Source organism: Camelus bactrianus, chromosome 35, assembly GCF_048773025.1.
Source record: "Camelus bactrianus isolate YW-2024 breed Bactrian camel chromosome 35, ASM4877302v1, whole genome shotgun sequence".
Lineage (NCBI taxonomy): Eukaryota > Metazoa > Chordata > Mammalia > Artiodactyla > Camelidae > Camelus > Camelus bactrianus.
Window position 1 is genome coordinate 20,693,683 of NC_133573.1, and position 18,353 is coordinate 20,712,035.

Below are 18,353 nucleotides of genomic sequence, written 5' to 3' on the forward strand. Positions count from 1 at the left end.
CTCTATGTCCAGAGGTCCAAAGTTTTAACAGTCACAAGATGAGAAAGGTTGACCAAAAGATAAACAATGGGACAATGAGATTATGACAAATCTCTCACCCAGTGGACCAAGGGCTAAGATGAGGAAATAGCCTGGACACACACTGATCACTTAAATAAGCCAGGCAGTTGTTTAGGAACTTTACATACATCATCTCACTCTCTCTTACAGCAGCTCTGTGAGGTAGGGACCATCATTTCCAGTTTACAGATATGAAAACCAAGGACCGCTTTTGTTTGAATCCAAAATCAGTGTGATCTCCTCCTTGTCAACAATCCTTTAAATGTTAGGAGCACAGTAAAGTTCATATTTAAGTGGGGAGTGATATGCCAGAATATGCAGAGACAAGGAGCAGAGTGGAAATGGTGTGAAGAAGAGATAATTACCATCACTTGTTTATAACTTTTCCCCCTGGGGACACTGCAAGGGACTCAAACATCTATTCCTTTCAACAACCAGCATTCAATATTTGAAATAATGTGTGACTATTTAATCAATAAATATTCCTCTACTGTTCCTGATGTGCCTGGTATTATTTTAGGCTTATGAATATACAGATGAAAAAAAAAAAGCATGGTCTCAGATCTCAAGCAGCTCAGTGCCCAGTAAGAAAGACAAACAATCAGCATTAACAGTTCAGGTTATATACAAGAGAGAGAATCAAATTCACAAAGGACTGGCCGTGAAGAGAATATTTAACCTGGGGTGATCAGGGAAGGCCTCACAGAAACAAAAAGGTGAAGAGAATGAAGACTAGGCATTGCCGTGCATACAAGACATTGAAGGTTATTCCACAACCTGCCATAGTTGGAGTTTGGACTTCATCTGGACGATAACAGGGAATCACTATTTCAGGCAGAATAATATGATCAGACTCTAGGGGTGGTGGTGTAGCATGCAGGGCGGGTTTAAGGAGAGCTATTCCCGAGGCAGGAGGATCTTACAATAAGAAGGTCAGTGTGGTTGAAATATAAGATAAAGGCCTTAGCTAGGGAAGATAAGGTGGAAATTAAAAAAGAGCGATTTAAGGGGTAAATAAGGCATAGGGCAACAGGACTAAGACGCATTCAGCACTGGGGAGAAGGCAGGAGGACTTGGAGCTGATTCCTAGGCTTGGGCAGTTGTATGGGAAGAGGGTATATCGACCGGCACAGGGAACGGGCGAGGAGGTGGTTTGGGAGTTGGGAGAATGGTGAGTTTAGTTGGGAACATATTGAATTTGAGCTGTTAGAGGGTAGCAGGACAGAGAAGTCCAAAAAGCAACTGGATACACAAGTCTGGACCCAGGAGAGGGGTGCAGACTGGCACAGAAACGTGAGTGGTAGCCAAGACTACGGAGACTAAATAAAGGAGTCGATGAAGAATTCTGGAGAATACCAATATTTAAGATATTTATGGAGGATGAGGAGATAGCTAAAGAACCAGAAAAGACGGGACTTACACACAGAACAAGGCGACTAGGGTCAAATGAGATGAACACGTGAATGCTTCAAAATGTTATGGAAAAATATGAATACCGGATATCACAATTAAAAACCCACAGGGGTGACCCCGCCGGAGCCGCCACTGCCAGCGACATGTTCAAGGTAATTCAGAGGTCTGTGGGGCCGGCCAGCCTGAGTCTGCTCACCTTCAAAGTCTATGCGTCACCAAAAAAGGACTCACCTCACAAGGCTTCTGTGAAAGTTAATGAGCTTTCACTCTACTCCGTTCCTGAGGGGCGGTCTAAATATGTGGAAGAGCCAAGGACCCAACTTGAAGAAAGCATCTCCCATCTCCGACATTATTGTGAGCCATATACAAATTGGTGTCAGGAAATGTACTCCCAAACTAAGCCCAAGATGCAAAATTTGGTTCAATGGCGGTTAGACAGCTATGAATATCTCCAAAATGCACCTCCTGGATTTTTTCCAAGACTTGGTGTTATTGGTTTTGCTGGTATTATTGGACTCCTTTTGGCTAGAGGTTCAAAAATAAAGAAGCTGGTGTATCCACCTGGTTTCATGGGATTAGCTGCCTCTCTTTATTACCCACAACAAGCCATCGTATTTGTCCAGGTCAGTGGGGATAAATTATATGACTGGGGTTTACGAGGATACATAGTCGTAGAAGATTTATGGAAGGAGAACTTTCAAAAGCCAGGAAATGTGAAGAGTTCACCCGGAAATAAGTAGAATACTCCATGCTCTGTCCATTTTAATCAGTTATAGGTAAACATTGAAAACTCCATACAGTAAACCAATATTTCTACAGAAAAATGGCAGAAAAGTCAGTATTGAATGTAGTAAATTGGCATTCTTCTTCAGGAAAAACTACACTAGGCCTCTTTATTCTCTTGGATGATTCCATACTACAAGTGGACTAATCGGAAATTCTGTCACCTAGAGAAAATGTATAAGCCTTAGAACTCCTCGTTCTCATGTTGCTATTTATGTACATAATTAAAATTCTAAGTTAAAAAAAAAAACCCACAGCTGTTGGAAGACTGCTATTTCAACATTCACAAGTATACCAAATAACTTTCAACCTTGAAGGTTTCTCCTCCAAAAGATTTAGGACCATGAACCAGACTGACCTGTAAGAAAAATAAAATAATGGGAAAAGAGTTGAGGATGGCAGAACTACCCAAGATGACAGTGATGCGGCATCAGAGACACTGGAGGGAGAGGCGAGCAGACCCTGTGGCTATGGACTTTATTTCCAGCTCCTGTCAACCGCTGGATTCTGGGGATTCCTCTGAACCCCTGCAAGGCTGGAGTGGGTTTGGGCTCCACATAACAGAGCTAACATTTGTTGAGTGTTTACTCTGGGCCAGGCACTGCCCTCGGCCCTTAACATTCATTAAATTATTTCATCTTCTCAACACTTATGAGGAAGGACTACTGTTTTTCCATCTTACCAATAAGCATACTCAGGCAAAGAGAAGGTAACCTATTTGCCCAAGAGACGTGGTTTGTTAAGTGTGGGCCTTGTTGAAAATAACCTTCTCCTACAAAAGTTTGGATTTCTATTCTCTTGAATAAACACGAATGCCCTATGTCTGCCAACCAAGCACTATGCTAAACATGAGGGACCAAAAGAGAAGTTCTTCAAGTCAGAATATGTGCTTGTCCTGAAGGCACTCTCAGTCCAGTTGGAGGAGAAGTCCCGAGAGGCCAAGTGAGGAGGAAAAGGGAGAAGAGGTGGGGAAGGAAGGGGAGGGGAGGGGAGGGGAGGGCAGAAAGGATGAGGACTGGACTGACGGGAGCAGATCAGAAGCAGAGACCAGGAGAGTGGGCAACAGAGACTGAGGATAGAACATAAACACAGAAAGAGAAACTACACAGCTCTGAGGTCTGAGGAGGCCGGCAGACACCTCCTTAGGAGACCTTAGGGGACAGTCCCGGTTTAGAAAGTGGATGCTCAATATACGTGTGTGGCAAATAGCCTCCAGTACCCCAGTGGTTCTCAAGAGCTTAAGTCAACAATAATTGGAGGATCAGGGCTCGTGGCAGGAGGTCCAAGTGGTTTTTTGAAGAATCCAGGAAAATGATCATAAGAGGAAGAATACGTTTAAAAATGTGTCAGCGTGTAGACAGTATGTTTCAAATACGCCAGACCTAAAACACATGAAACCACATTATAACCGTTCCAACTAGGTCAAGAATGTGGTCCTGCTTGTTTCCCTTTCCTCTTCTCATTGCTTCCTGAAGGGTCAGAGATCTCGGTGAGCTAGGTAGGGAGGGGACATGGAACCAAGAGGCAGGGAAGAGGGAGGGGTGATGCTCCAGCCTGGGTAGCTCACTGCCTGCAAAGGCAGCCGCCAGGGGAGGGCAGAGAAGTTCATTTTAAGTTGATTACTACACATGGTTGGGCTTTGAAAAGAATGACTGGAGACTGCTGTTTCTGTTGTCATTTCTGAATTAAAGTGTCTGCAGGAGTTTACGTGATCAAAGTGCCCTGGGTTCTCACCCAGAGGCAGGAGGAGTAATTCCCTCTGGGTAAAGTTTTAAAGAGACAAGAGACAGAAATGAAGTTAATTTTAACCACACTTCCTGGGTCCTGCTTAGTTCTACATCTGATTACATAAGCAGAACTTCCTAGTTAAAAGCCACCCCTCCCATTCACCAACTTTGCGGGGAAAATTAACGCTTGATGGGATTACAGTTAGGAGAAGAATAAAATAACGCATTTTCTACCTTGATCCTTTCTCTTTAGTGGCGCTTTTGCTAAGAGCAGTATTGTGTCCCGAAGTAGGTTCTGATTTCTCTTCGGTGGGAGATCCAAATCCAGCACTAAAATGATAACTATGTTCTCTGGTTATTTGAAAAAAAAAAAAAGAAAAAAAAAACCACAGCCAATTTCAATCAGATAGAAAATAACAATACACTACATTTGTGAGGCATTTTATAATCTATAAGGCATTTTCACTTCATCATATGCTTCTATTCCACTCACTGAGAGGAAGCCGGGCACCAGGTATATTTCCATCTACAGATAAGGAAACAAAGCCTGTCTACTGACACTCTCAGGGGCTCAAGATGTCCATCTAGGTTCACAGCAGCCAGAATGTCAAACCAGGTCTCCAGGCTTTAATCATGAAATTTTATGACTAGGAGAAGGAATAAAAACTTAAGTTGCCAAAAATCTAAAATCTAAATTTTTGTTCACTCCCAAATTAAGGGAGAGAATTACTTGAGTACAGATAAAATATCATTTCCCTACTTGGTCTTTTCTTTACTTGCTCTTCGTAAAGAAGATGAAGAGGAAATACTTCATCCATTACCAACGTCTGATGGCTTATCTTCCGTAGATGGAGGTGGAGAACTAAAATTTTACATATTTGAAATTATGTACAAATTAAGATAATGTGTTTGTCAACATTGACTTTCTCCTACAAAATAGATTTTTTTTTCCTGAAAAAATCATGTTTGGAGCTGACTTTTAACAGTGATGTTTTATTTTTAAAAGCATAAAGGAGAGGTTAAGATAAGGCAAAATGAATATTATAAAGCTTTTCATGGAGTTAGAACTGGAAATATTTTTATAAACTATGTCACATAAAATGTATTATATAGATATATAGGAATACAAGACTATTTTAAGATCAGTTGAAGCTTTCATTATTAGTGCTGTTATTTACTTCCTATTTTGAAAAAAAAAAATTGGGCAGCAGTGGTATTCCTGCATATAGTTTTAGAGATTTGTAAACATAATTCATCTCACTTTGCTCCTATTTATAATTTCTTCAATTACTTCATGTTACCCGGAAGGGTAAGAAGCGCTGATGGCTATCGGCCTCCCTGCATCCCTTCTCCCCTGAAATGACTCACACATCAGAAGATCTGCTGTTAACTAAGAGTACAGTATGTAGATCACTTGGTTCTTGTAAGCAGAGGTCCTTCAAAGGCAAAAATTTGGTGCCAATCAGTATCTGTAGATATAAGAATTAAAAAGTAGTATCTGCATGGGTTATATGTTTTCTTAATGAATACTGATAAATAGGTTCTCTACTGTTTGAGGTGTCTAATATCACACACACACACACAGAGACACACACACCTAGAAATAGGAGCCTGAAGCTTGTGGGCATCTTGCCTTTGGGGAAGATATAGCCCCCAATTCCCCTGCAGGCTCTGTAGATTTATACTCAGCTGTTTCCCACCATAATGATCAGCTTGGCCCCTGGAAGTATTTGAGTTTGAAAATCCATCTATATACATAAGGGAGGGCTTATTGCCTGTAAGAATAACTAATTACTAAACAGACCACTAAAAATGTTGTGAGGATAACTAAAGACAAGCTGGACAAAGCCTTATACCAGCAATTTTATCAGCCTGGTGAAGAGGGGGAGGGAGACCTGATCGCCTTCTGAGGTCTTTTTCCAATCAAGAAATAGGGCCCTCTCTTATCCAAGATACTCTTCCTGATCCTTTTAAAGTAAGACAGATCATGGCCATTCTTCTGGTCAGAACCCTGCCGTGTTTCCCTACTTGATTCGGAGTAAAGTCCCAAATCCTTCCAATGGTCTACAAGACCGACATGGTGTGCTTGCTCCTTACCTCTCTGATTTCGTCTCTGCTTTTCCATCCCTGGTTCACTCAGCTCTGGCTGCACTGACTTTGCTGTCCCTTAAATGTGCCAACCATGTTGACCCTGTATGGCTTCTGCACTAGCTGCTTCCTCTGCCTCAAAAGCTCCTGTCCCTACTCTCCTCATGGCTAAGTCCCTCACCTCCTTCAAATTTTTGCTTACAGTGAGGCTACCTGGCCATCGTGTCAAATTACGACCATCAACCCCAGTATCCCCAGTACGATGGAGCACCCTTATCCTCCTTTGCTCCACTCCCCACCCAACTGTAGCTCTTCCCATTTTGATCATGTGATATAAGTTATTTGTGAGATTTATTGTCTATCGTCTGTTTCCTCTCACTGGTGCCATGGAGTAGAGATTGCTGTTTCTTTTGTGTACTGACATTTTTCAAGCCTAAAATGTTAGAAACTTAGTATTTACTGAATGAATGAACCAGAGAATTCTCCTTCACAAGGAAATTGTCTCCTTAGTTTTACATAATAAAATATATAAATATATTTTGTCACAAATTTATCTGTCCCATGGCAACATTTTTCTGGTAAGGGCTCTTTGGTGGTTTTTCTGCTCTTTTCCTCACTTTTCTTAAAGCAGCTTTGTACTAATGATTCTGGACCAGTTCTCTGTAAATGACTCCTCATTGAACGGGAGCAGTAAATTCTCCAAGTTTGTGTGTGCGTTACAGAGAATACAGTGGTGGCGGTAGTCGGGAGAAGCAGAAGAAAGAGCTAGAGTAAAGTTTTAGGCTGGCTGTTTTGATTATTCAGAATGTCTCTAATTATTTTACCGTGATACAGTGTTTCCTGCAAACATGGCTGAGCTGTGATTCTCTTATGGCCCTGTCTCCTCTGCTTCTTTGAACCAAATTGGCCCAAGAGGGATTCTGCTGCCAGCGCTGCTCACCCCAGCCCACCTGCCCCCTGGCAAACTGAACAATTAGTCTGTGCACTTCTGAGTTCTCCATCCACTCAGGAAGAATAGACTTTTGGTGGTGCTTTCTGAGATCCACCACTACTCTTGTCCCTCCCTCTGCTCTTTTTCCCCTTCTCATTCTTCCTCCTATATACTCCTGCCTGATCTCAGGGACTTTTAACTCTTTCATTTAAAATATATACATATATTTGTTTATTTTTATTGAAGTACAGTCAGTTACAATGTGTCAATTTCTGATGTACAGCACAATGAGGGACTTTTAACTCTTAAATGTTTCTGAAGTCTGTGGATCATACCTGTTTCCTCTTTTTGCCTAAAATGGGATTTGTAGGTTTTAAAAAATGTCCCCATTCTCCTTTATTGCTTTCAGTTTCCAGAAGAAGTAGAAAGTGCTGACTGAGACAGTAATGTCCAAAAGTCCTCAAGATTCTAATGCTCAGCTTCCCATTTCTCTCAACAGTAACACTGAATTTCACTATAAATTGTTTTAAATTTTTGAAAATCACAATCATAAATGCAGCTAAGTAAAATAATATTCTCCCATGTTACATTTTAAAATTCAGTATTACAATTTGGTTAATTTCAACTATAATTAATAAAATGAAAAGCTTATAATTTTATCCTTATCATTAATACTGAGCCCTAAAAGTAATACAAAGGAAGCTGTTTCTTTGATATTTTCTCTGAAACTTGAGACTAGCATCAGCAAGCTGATTTAAGTATAAGTAACCAGATTCTAGTTAAAACTATAACACAAAATCTTATAGCCAGACAAAATTTAAGGATGAAGTTCTGATTCCCAAGTTTCTGTCTATAAAAATATAAATTATGTTAAGCGGTTATAATTGCAATGTAATGGCACCATGATTAAAGAAGAAATGGTCACACATACTAATATAAAAATTAGGGCTGCCACTTACCCGACCACAGTCATAGAATCCATCATTAATTATGTTACTTGAGGACAAATAGCCAGTCTTGCTGTATTTCAGAGACAGGTGGTGGTTGAGCAATTTGTTATAAGCTACCTCACTGAATTTATTTTTTCGACTTACTGATAGATCAATTTCTTCAAGGATATCTAAAGCCCTGTCAATAAAAGCCAAAAAACATGATTTGCTTTTATAAGGACCCATTTACATACCTCACTAAGGTCCTGAATGAGGAATTGAGGAGGAAAGGTTAAAACCATCCCACCCTTTTCAGTAAACTAATCCTGACACAATTATGAAGACAAATCAGTCCTTCTTGAGAGCATACATGCCAGGTAGTAACTCATACTCCAACAGTTGAAAAGGACACTTTCAGAAGAAAAAGTTCTCCATCTGAAGCAAAATTAGTATCGGGCTCCAGCTCTCTCAGCTAACCAGGCAATGCACACTAAGAATAAAAATGGTTGGAAATAGGGCAAACCTGTTTACCTGTTTTAACCCTGTTTGCTGATATGCTAAAGGCAGCTCACACATCGGCTGTAAGTAAGGAGAAGCGATTTGGTGAGGTCGGTTAAATGTTTAATTCTGGTGGAAAGGTTTGTCGGGGAGAGGAGGAGAGATGCCAGTCCTGGCTTGCCCATTTTATTTTAGCCTTGAAAGCTGAGAGACAAGTACGATTGTGTCTAGCAGAGCAGAGGAAAGTGAAAGAGAAGCATTCATCAAGGTGAAAAAAGTGGAAAAGGAAATGCTGAGGATGCTTTTTATGGCGGTGGTGAGGGAGATCTCTAGGTGGGAGCAACGGGGGAGGGCCCCACTTCTGTAAGCACCCCCCCCATTGGGACAGGCAGGACTTCTGAACACTCCGGTGCGTGGACTCTGTTTGACCTTCTTGGGCCTGAAGCTTGTGACTGAGCTTCTTCATCTGAACCAGACACCCGATTCTGCCCCACTCACCCGAGCCTGCATAACTCAGTGGCTGTGGGCTCATCACTGGCACAGACCATCACGGCCCAGCTGGCGTGATTTCTGACCTCGTTGTTCTTGGAACGCAGGAGCTCAACCAGCGGCTCCAGTCCACCTGAATTTCTCAACTAGAAGGAGGAACCAAAATTATACACATTAAGGGGACAGAACGTAAACATTAATGCTTTAAAAAAAATCTCATTATTTGATTGTTGAAAGGTTTTGTCTATATAAAAACATTATAAGATGTGTCCATATTTTAGATTTATTAAATCCAGGGGAAAAGAATCTATTGCAAATAAACCTTACAGATAGCCCAGTTTTCTGTTCAAAGTCAAGAAGAGGCCACAGGAAAGTGATGGAGGTCATTTTGATTTTACTCGGTGCAGGGACGGGGCAGAGAGCCTGTCCTCTCCCTGCCTGCAGGTGGGCTGCCGTGTGTTCATTCACTCTGCTCCTCAGCACTGCAGGTCCACTTGGCCCTGCAGTGGACAAAGTAATGGACCCCCAGAGATGGTCGTGTTCCTGGGAGGGATTTGGCAGATGTAGTTAAGGATTTGAGGGTGGGGAGATTGTCCTGGATTAGCAGGTGGGCCCCATTTAACTATAAATGTCCTTATAAGAGGGAGATGAGGGTGTCAGGAGCAGTAATCTGCTTTGAAGGTGAAGGAAGACACGAAAGCCAAGGAATGTAGGTGGATGGTAAAAGCTAGAAAGTGCCGGGAAACAGATTTTTCCCCTCAAGTCTCCAGAAGCATCACAGCTCTGTTGATACCTTGATTTTAACTCATAAGACCCATTGTCAGCCTTCTGAACTCCCAAACTGCAAGGTAACAAATTTGTATTGCTGTAAGCCACTAAGCTGTGGTCGTTTGTTTCAGCAAATGACCGGATACAGTTTCCAAGGCTGGGTGGGAGGAACCAATGCAGGCAAGTGCCACCCATGTGACTGGACGCTGACGCCAAGTCAGCAGTGTGGCCAAAAACAATACTGAAACAGTTCCCCAGAAAGAGATCCATTTTGTCATCACTCACTTTTCTTCAAGGAGTAAAAAAAAAAAAGAACAAGAGGGAAATTGAACAGAACTACATTACTTACAGTATTAAAAGAGATTACTCATGTATAAAATGTTTCCAATCAGGGGGAAAAAAAAGATTTGACAGAGCTCTTGTCTCACTGTCTGAAATGTAATGCGGTATTAACTGAGCCCCGAGGACAAAAGAATATTGCACTGGTCTCTCCACGTACTATCTGAAGACGAGAGACCCTGAGGGAAATGATCCGCTTCCAGGCATTTCCTTCTCAAACAAGGGACTCTGACGGGGATTGCATGTTAGCAACTCAACTTGGACAGCTTTGAAAAGTTTACTTGAAGCATCTTATGTTTAGCAAGCCAGATCTCTGAACATCTTTATTTCTGAGTATAATACAAGATAGGAATCTGACTCCATGTGTTCTTTTGGCAAAGATCTAATTCATTTATTAATTTCTCCACTCATTCATTCACTTGCTTATTCACTCACTAGCTGTTTATGAAATGTGGACTGTGGGCCAGGTATGTGTCAATGACAGGGAAATAGGGAAGAAAAACCTCAGTTCCTGTCCCTAAAGCCTCGAGGAGCTTTTAGCCTTTCATACAAAAGCTAAGCAAAGCAGAGGACAAGGGAGGCATGCAGAGGGGGTGGTGGGAGCACGGAGGAGGATGTTGGAGTCCATGTTTAAGGACTGAAGAAAGGCCTCACGGAAGACAGGATGGTTGAGCTGGGTTTTGAAGGAGAAACAGGCATTTATCAGGTGGACAAAAGTGAGACTAGCTTCCCAAACAGAGAAATCAAGGAGGTATAAATAAGAGAACAGAGGATGCTGACAGATTACAAATCCTATGGTATCTCTGGAGTGTAGAGTTACACCTGGGAAGAGAGTTCCGGCTTAGGCAGGTAGGGGCGAGCCCTTACGTAGTGCACTAGGCAGCTTAGCTTTTCCCACGGGAAATGATGTGCCACTGGGGACTTGGAATGATGTGATGAGGGTCATATATTTGAGAGATCAGTTTAGAGGCAGTTTGGGGAGGAGGAAATGGCAGGGGTAGGGAGAGCTGTAGAGTTGGCTGCAATATTCCAGGAAGCAGATGGACCACTCTGTAAGCCACACGGAAGTGGGACCGAGAGACACCGGTGTTTCTCACTGCGTTGCCACTGCCTAACGTAGTGCCTGGCACATAGTAGTTGGTAAATAAATACTTGATGGCTGTCTTACTACCTTAATGGAATAATACAAATGAACTGAGTCAGTGGGGACAAAGAAGGAGGATGGAAAAGACATCTAAGAGACAGAAGAGAATAGATTTGTCAGTTGTCTGAGCAGATAGACTCAGAAAGGTATGTTCTCACATCCCTGATTCACCCACCGACCAACTCTGTAAATATTCTTTCTTTAAGCCTCATTTTCCTTATCTGTAAAATGGGGATTACAATTGTACCTATGTCTTTTTTTTTAATTAGAGTATAATTGGTTTACATATTACATATAGTTCATTTATCATGTTAGTTTTAGTTTTAGGATGCAGTGATTCAATATTTTTATAGATTATACTCCATTTAATGTTATTACAAAATCATGGCTGTATTTCCCTGTGCTGTGCAATATATCCTGTTGCTTATTTATTTTATACCTAATAGTTTATACCTCTTATTCCCCTTCCCCTACCTTGCCCCTCCCCCTTCCCTCTCCAAATGGGTAACCACTAGTTTTTTCTCTGTATCTGTGAGCCTCTGTTTTGTTATAGTCATTTGTTTTATTTTTTAAATTCCACATGTAAATGATAACAGAGTATTTGTCTCTCTCTGACTTGTTTTACTAAGTATAATACACTCTAGGTCCAACCACATTGTTGCAAATGGCAGGATTTCACTCTTTTTATGGCTGAGTAATATTCTATTATGTATATATACCACATCGTCTTTATCCATTCATCTGTTGATGGGCATTTAGGCTGCTTCCTTTTCTTGGCTATTGTAAATAATGCTTCTGTGAACATTGGGGAGCATGTATGTTTCCAATTAGTGATAAATATACCTATTTCAGGCGAGGCTTAAATGCATGGAAAGTGCTTGGCACAGTGCCTGATGCTTAGTAAGTGCTCAACATTGTTACTTCTTTTGGAGAGAGAGAGGGACAGAGTCCTAGGCTGTTTGAATGAGTGCCATGTGATAAGCAAATGGGAAAAAAGAGAAAAATATACACTTCTAGGTTTATATTGTCTATGAATAGGACCAACACACTTGTAAAAAATGCAATTCCGTGTTTTAAATTTTTGAAATGTAAGGAAAAGAGGAGTGTATGTAACCCATACACATAATTTCAAGCATCATAGTAAAAGGCACACTTGTTTGTCTACCACTCAGCTTAAGAAATGGCACATTTCAGTGACCTTGAACCCCTATATGCCCTCTGCAATCACATCCACTTTCTTGATCCCTTAAGAGGCAACCACTTCCTTGAATTTAGGGCCAGTCATTCTCTTGCTTTTCTTCATAGTTTTAACTTATATACGTGTGTGCTTAAAAGCACATTGCTTGACTTTGCATATGTTTGAACGTTAGAGAAATAGAATCACAAGTCTGTTCTCTTCTGAGCTTGACTTTGCTCAGTATTATGCTGGTTGAGTGTCTGCTGTGTTGATTTCTTCTCTGTAGCTGCAGTTCATTCATTTTCACTGATATGAGATTCCATTTTATGCATATACCACAAATGTATGCATCCATTCTCTTAACAATAAGACAACTGGTCTGTTTCCAGCTGTTGGGGTATTATAAACAATGCTTCCTGGTGCACAGAGGCCAGAGTGTGTCTTAGTACAGACCCAGGAACAGAACTGCCTGATGATAGGGAAGGCTCACCTTCTTTGCTGGATGGTGCCGATTTGTTTTCTAACGTGTTGCACCAAATTTGAGGGATTTAAGTGATGGATGGGTTCAAACCCTTGAAAATGTTTCAAAAGACCAGAAGGAAGGAGGAATGAACATGAGGGATGAAAAGGCTCACCTCGGTCCGGGCCTTGGCATCACAGGCAATGGCAGCGATGGCGAGAGTGGCTTTGCTCTGCACGACCTTGTTGGCAGAGCACAGGGGGCCGCGCAGGGCGTGCATGATGTCGTGGGTCTGGATGCTCAGGCGCAGAGGTTCCTGCGTGGCCATGTTCATCAGCACCGTGGCTGCATTGGCGACCACCTTGTTGCGCCCGCTGGACAGGGTGTTGATCAATGCTTCGATACCGTCCGCTTTGGCAGCAGCGCTGGGTCAGTGAAGAAGAAAGGAATACTGTTCACCGCAGTTCAAGAAACAATCTCTGGAGCCTTCCACTAAGCTTATGAAACAAACGACTGCATAAATACAATTTTAGACGTAAATGAATTTACCTGGGCAATGAACCTGGAACTCAGGCCCTAGGGATTTAAATGGAGTCTGGGGTAAAATGTCAGGTATGAAGGAATTTAAATAATCCTTTCCCTACCATCTACAGCTTTTGGTTTTAGAAAAATGCACGACTGCTTCTTAGAAACCCTGCCACAGCTGTTCATTTTTAAACTCAGTGATACTTACGAGATCAGGAAATTCTATTCCAAGAAAGCCTATTAAAATATTCCTAACCAGTAGGAAAACAAAGCTTTAAATAGGAGGCATGAATGAGCGTGGGAATTTAAGTTAAAATTCTTCAAGTCATCTTCCTCCTTTTTAAATGAGGTTGTTAATGGTGGGCAGATGTTAACATGTTTGAAGACAGCACATCATTTTTGGAGGTGAATGTTGCTTTTACAAATTAAACATCAGGGATCAAAGTCATGACATTGAAAAATAACTTTAGTAATGTAGGTATGTTCAGTTGTTAAGTTTCCTATTTTTAGTACAAAAAGACTACAGTCATCAATATATTAACATTTTCTCACAATTAGAAAGTCTACTCCTCCTTTTAAAACTAGCGTAGTTTTTATAGTCCTTGCTTTATAATTGCTCAAAAAGCTCATAAAATAGTAAAAATAAAAAAGAGATCATTTTAACAAGTGGAATATGATTTAATTATGTTCTTTAATGTTTGGAATTGCTTCAAATAAGAGATGTTCCAAGCAATAAGATATATATCAGAGCATCCTGGTTTTAAAGGAAGGCCCCAAGTTAGGTTAAAAATCCATTTAAACCATCATGGGAATGGAGGTAATCAAGACAATAAAAGTGCACTTGAGAATCCAACAGTACAAACATCTCTTTTCAGTTTCTATTTGACATATTTTTTTTTCATTTAGGATCATATTAATAACCAAAATTGAAAAAAAAAAAAGTTAGGCTATGTGGTTTAGCCAATGGCCCTCTGTATTCTGACAAGTTCAGTGTAACTTGGTTTTGTCACCTAAATTTGCTGGTTGTGAAGGGGAACTGACAATGTCAAGAACAGAATTTGTTGCAATTGTTCATCAGAAAGCAGAATGCAAGGACAACTTCGACAAGGGGACTGGTAGCTCGAGGTGAGAGGAAGCTGTGATCAGGCACAAGCCAGCTCTGAAGGAGACTGAACAGCAGAGAGCAATTGGGCAGGAACGGAATGACAAGAGGCCGCAGCCCTGGATAATGAAGGGATCCTTGGTGTTGACCTTGGAGGTACCTCCTACCCCTGGTTTATATGAACCCAGCCAGAAAACACACCATACTGATTGATATCAAGGCGAAGTCAGCACTCAGTTTCCTGTTTCCCTTCCTCTAGTTCTTGGTGTCTATTTAACACTCTGTAGCATCTCCCAGTCTTTTTCGGGGAAGGCATCCCTTAACTAAAATTTGGTGAGATGACACGTCATCAAAATCTGGTAGGAAGCCAAAGAAAAATATTGACAGGAAGGCTGTGCATCTCCCTATGACAGCCTGAAGGATGGCATTTAATTTCCTTTCCTAGAGGATAAAAATAGACACTCAAGGTAATTTCATATTTACATCTCCCTCCTAATATTAACTGACATAGCAATCATTTGATTTGACAAATAAGGGAAACTTTGGAGGCTCTAATATATTTATTAGCCTAACAGAAACTTCTCATATTCAACTTACATTTGAAATGTTGACTTAAAAAAAAACACTGCCAGCAAGATTTTGAAATTATGCATATATTCTAATTAATTAATTAATTAATTTATGTATGCTTAAACCTTCTAAAAACTTTTTCCTTTGACTCATTTTTCATGTACTTAATACAGTCAGTTCCTTAAGCCAAATACTCTGTGATTTTTTTAATAGTCTGTGATTTTTAATCATTACACACACACCTTGGCTAAAATGCACGATTCCTTTGTCACTTAGTGGTTTTTCCTTTGACGATGCTCACTTTTAAAAACATATCGGAGAGTAAGGAAACCACACAATGGAGGTGTTTCAACGGCATTCATGATAGAAGCCAGCAGTGCTTTAGGTAATTACGTAACAGTAAATTCTCAAAGGCTTTGTCTTTTGTGTGTATCAGGGAGTTTAGGGAAAATTTAAGCAAGTACATAGGATCGTACGCCATCGTTTTAGTTTATATATATAGAACTGGGTCATGGAAACAGGAATCGTCATCAGGTGTGCCTCTGCCCACAGCCTTTCTGCTTGGCTTTTGCTGTGTCTTCCTTTCTCCTGTATGAAGGCATGTCTGGCCCTGTTTCATTTATACTCTACCTTCTCCTTTTTCTTTGCTCTTTATAGAGGCAGTAAAGGGAAGTACATAAAAACCTAGCTGTTAAAAAAAAAAAAAGGTTCTAGTACACAGTGGAATATAGCTTTTACTAAATTGAACATAACTGCCAGCACCAAAAGACAAATCATACACGCACAGCTGGGAAAGCAACGTGTATTGTATGTATGTAGCTGCCCATAATTTGCTATGCGCAGCTCTAGGGGTAAAAAGCATAACAGATTAAATTATGATGTGAAAAATCAACCTATTAGTCTTTAAAAATACCTAATTTCAGTTATAGAAATAGAGTGCAGAGTTTGTACTTAAAAAATAAAAAAGAAATACATTAATTTTGTGCCTTTCAAATCCAAGGCATTGTGTCTTATTTTGCCCTGTGTCTAACATATACACAAGCGGAAGACCTGTCAGATTTTAAAGACACATTTTAGTCTCCTAGATGGTACAGCATTATCCAAATAGGACAGAAGTCAAACTGTCTTTGTTACAAAATCCAGAATTACAGGGCCACGTATCATCACAAAGGTATGAAAATATTTTCTGATATTTACTATCATTTGTCTCCATCCGGTTGGAGTTTAATCAGATTAAGAGTTTCAAATCTAAATTGAAAAGAAAATTAACCAGACTAAAAACCAGATATGGGAATGTATAAAAACATCTGTCTATATAAGTTGATATATATGAACAGAAGTGAAGTTTAACATGTCACGTGACCGAGTCTTCAGTATTTCCCTCCTGCCTATTTCTCAGATCTCTTCCTTTTTCCCATCTTCATCTCTCCCACTGAGTCCAGTCCAACATCCTAGTTTGTGGACTGACCTAAGTACTCCCCTAACAGGTCTCCCCTCTAATCCTTTCTCCATCTTACAGCTAAAGTGATTTTTAAAATAATAAATACAATCATATTTCTCTCCTACTTAAAATTTCCATGGTTTCCCATTGTTTGGGATAAAGCCTCAAGTTTCTCACATGATCTCAGAGGCTGAGCAGGAGCTAACCGCACCTTCCTCACCAGCCCATGTGCCCTTTGGCCTCTTCCTGTTGCTGTGTTCTGGACCTGCCTGGCCACCTGCCATATGCCAAGCTCCGTCTCACCTCGAGGTGTTCCCACATGCCAGTCCCACTCCCTGAGGCCTCTTCCCCCTGGTAAGTCATCTTGCAAGGTTTGGCCCAGATGTCTCTTCCTCAAGGGAGCATTTCTTGACCCGCAAACTAGGTTAGCTCTCTTTTTTCACATGAACTCAGAGCATTCATTTGCTAAACATATACATTTCTGTTTAAAAAAGTGAGATTTTTGGCACAAAGTTCACACTTGGAGAATAATAACAATCTTGAAATATTATTTTACAGCACCTAGTTATGGAAAGGAATTTGGCACAAAGTTTGGCACAAAGCCCCACAGTGAAAACGCACTTATAGCTCAGGCACTAAGAACCTTGTTAGGGAAAAATTCAGTTGCACAAATGATGTCTACTTATGCCTCCCTGAAAATACTATGCTGTTTCACGTCTGTGTGCCCTGGTACTTGTGTTCCCTTTGCCCAAAATACCCTTCCCTGTCCCTCTGCATCTCCACTGGGGAACACTAGCTCACCTGCAAAACCTGCCCACCCACCTCTTCCTCGGTGAAGCCATCCACATCCCTCACTGCCCCTCCTTGTCAGTCATTCCCTCCCCTCTGCTAGGTCTATGGCTGGTACCTACTTCTCCCAGGCAGTGTGTGAGCCTTATTTATATCCCCAGTGCTGAGATCATCAACAGATTTTAACTGACGTGAACCAACTCACAGGGAGTGATGGAAACGTCTGCCAGCGCTGAGAAAGGGAGGGGGAAAAGTACTCAGCTCAGTTTTAAGGGTGCACAAAGGGACAGGGCCCCCCAAAATTGGGATGTTCCCTTGCTCTTGAAATCAGTTTATTTCCTCCTCATCCCCATGCTTCTCTAATTATATAGTGAAATAAATTTTACGTGAAGTTGAATAAATGGAACCTTGCACTTTAGACAGTGTCTTGGGGACACCACTTTCTTACTTCGAGGGACATCTCCATTCTGTCTTTGCAAACATCGTTGACTGTCTGTTTAGGTTGTGTTATCAGGGGACACGATTTGGTACCGCTCAGATTTTGATCCTTGCCACTGTTTGGAGGCTCACATTTAACCCATCTGCAAAGGCTGGTAACGTGAATCAAGGGTGACCTTGGGCCGTACGGGAAATCTGTTTAACAGAGCCCACATACAGGGTAATATGTGGAACCCAATGGAACAGATGGTAATATTGGCAATCAGAACCTTGTTTGTTAACAGTGATTACAACCATTCCCACCAGCATGACTTTTCATATGTCTCCGTGAGATTTGTCACACCAAGGAAGACGTATCAGTGGCAGACACACTGGGAGTAGTGGGGAGAGGTGCCTTTGCCGCAGTGACTCAGGGTTGGTGAGTTGAAGGCTTGCGGGCTCCCAGCGAGTCTGTACAGGTGCAAGGCAGGTGGGATGCTGGCCATTAGTTTAAACAGATCTCCTGGTTATCACAGCCAGGTCTGGAATGCTGTGAATGGGATTCCTGACTCTCATCCCAGCCAGCTTTTCAACAAAGGTAATGATCCAAGAAGTCGAGGGTGTTTGTTAAATTGATCAACTTCTGAGTCCCGAACAACTTTCGCCCCACTGCAGCCCCACAGCTGCAGAAGACTAATATATG

The 18,353-nt window shown here is 41.2% G+C and overlaps 2 protein-coding genes across 5 annotated transcripts in view; one reads left to right on the forward strand and one right to left on the reverse strand.

The window, feature by feature from the left end:
* Positions 1-18,353, reverse strand: part of ARMC3 (armadillo repeat containing 3) — a 74,440-nt gene that overhangs the window by 11,062 nt on the left and 45,025 nt on the right. For 3 of the 4 annotated variants that reach the window (XM_074358088.1, XM_074358087.1, XM_045505022.2), the window contains 5 exons: positions 12,982-13,231; positions 8,928-9,064; positions 7,962-8,130; positions 5,352-5,452; positions 4,218-4,334 (listed from right to left, as the gene is read on the reverse strand). In XM_074358088.1, coding sequence (XP_074214189.1) covers positions 4,218-4,334; positions 5,352-5,452; positions 7,962-8,130; positions 8,928-9,064; positions 12,982-13,231 — 774 coding nt within the window. Of the gene's footprint in view, positions 1-2,316; positions 2,615-4,217; positions 4,335-5,351; positions 5,453-7,961; positions 8,131-8,927; positions 9,065-12,981; positions 13,232-18,353 lie in introns of those variants that run through there. The other variant, XM_074358090.1, reaches the window with a different exon arrangement.
* On the forward strand, positions 1,524-2,249 carry LOC105079253 (MICOS complex subunit MIC26). The gene has a single exon (XM_010967968.3). It carries the CDS (start codon positions 1,524-1,526, stop codon positions 2,211-2,213), a length of 690 nt encoding a protein of 229 aa, XP_010966270.2. The 3' UTR covers positions 2,214-2,249.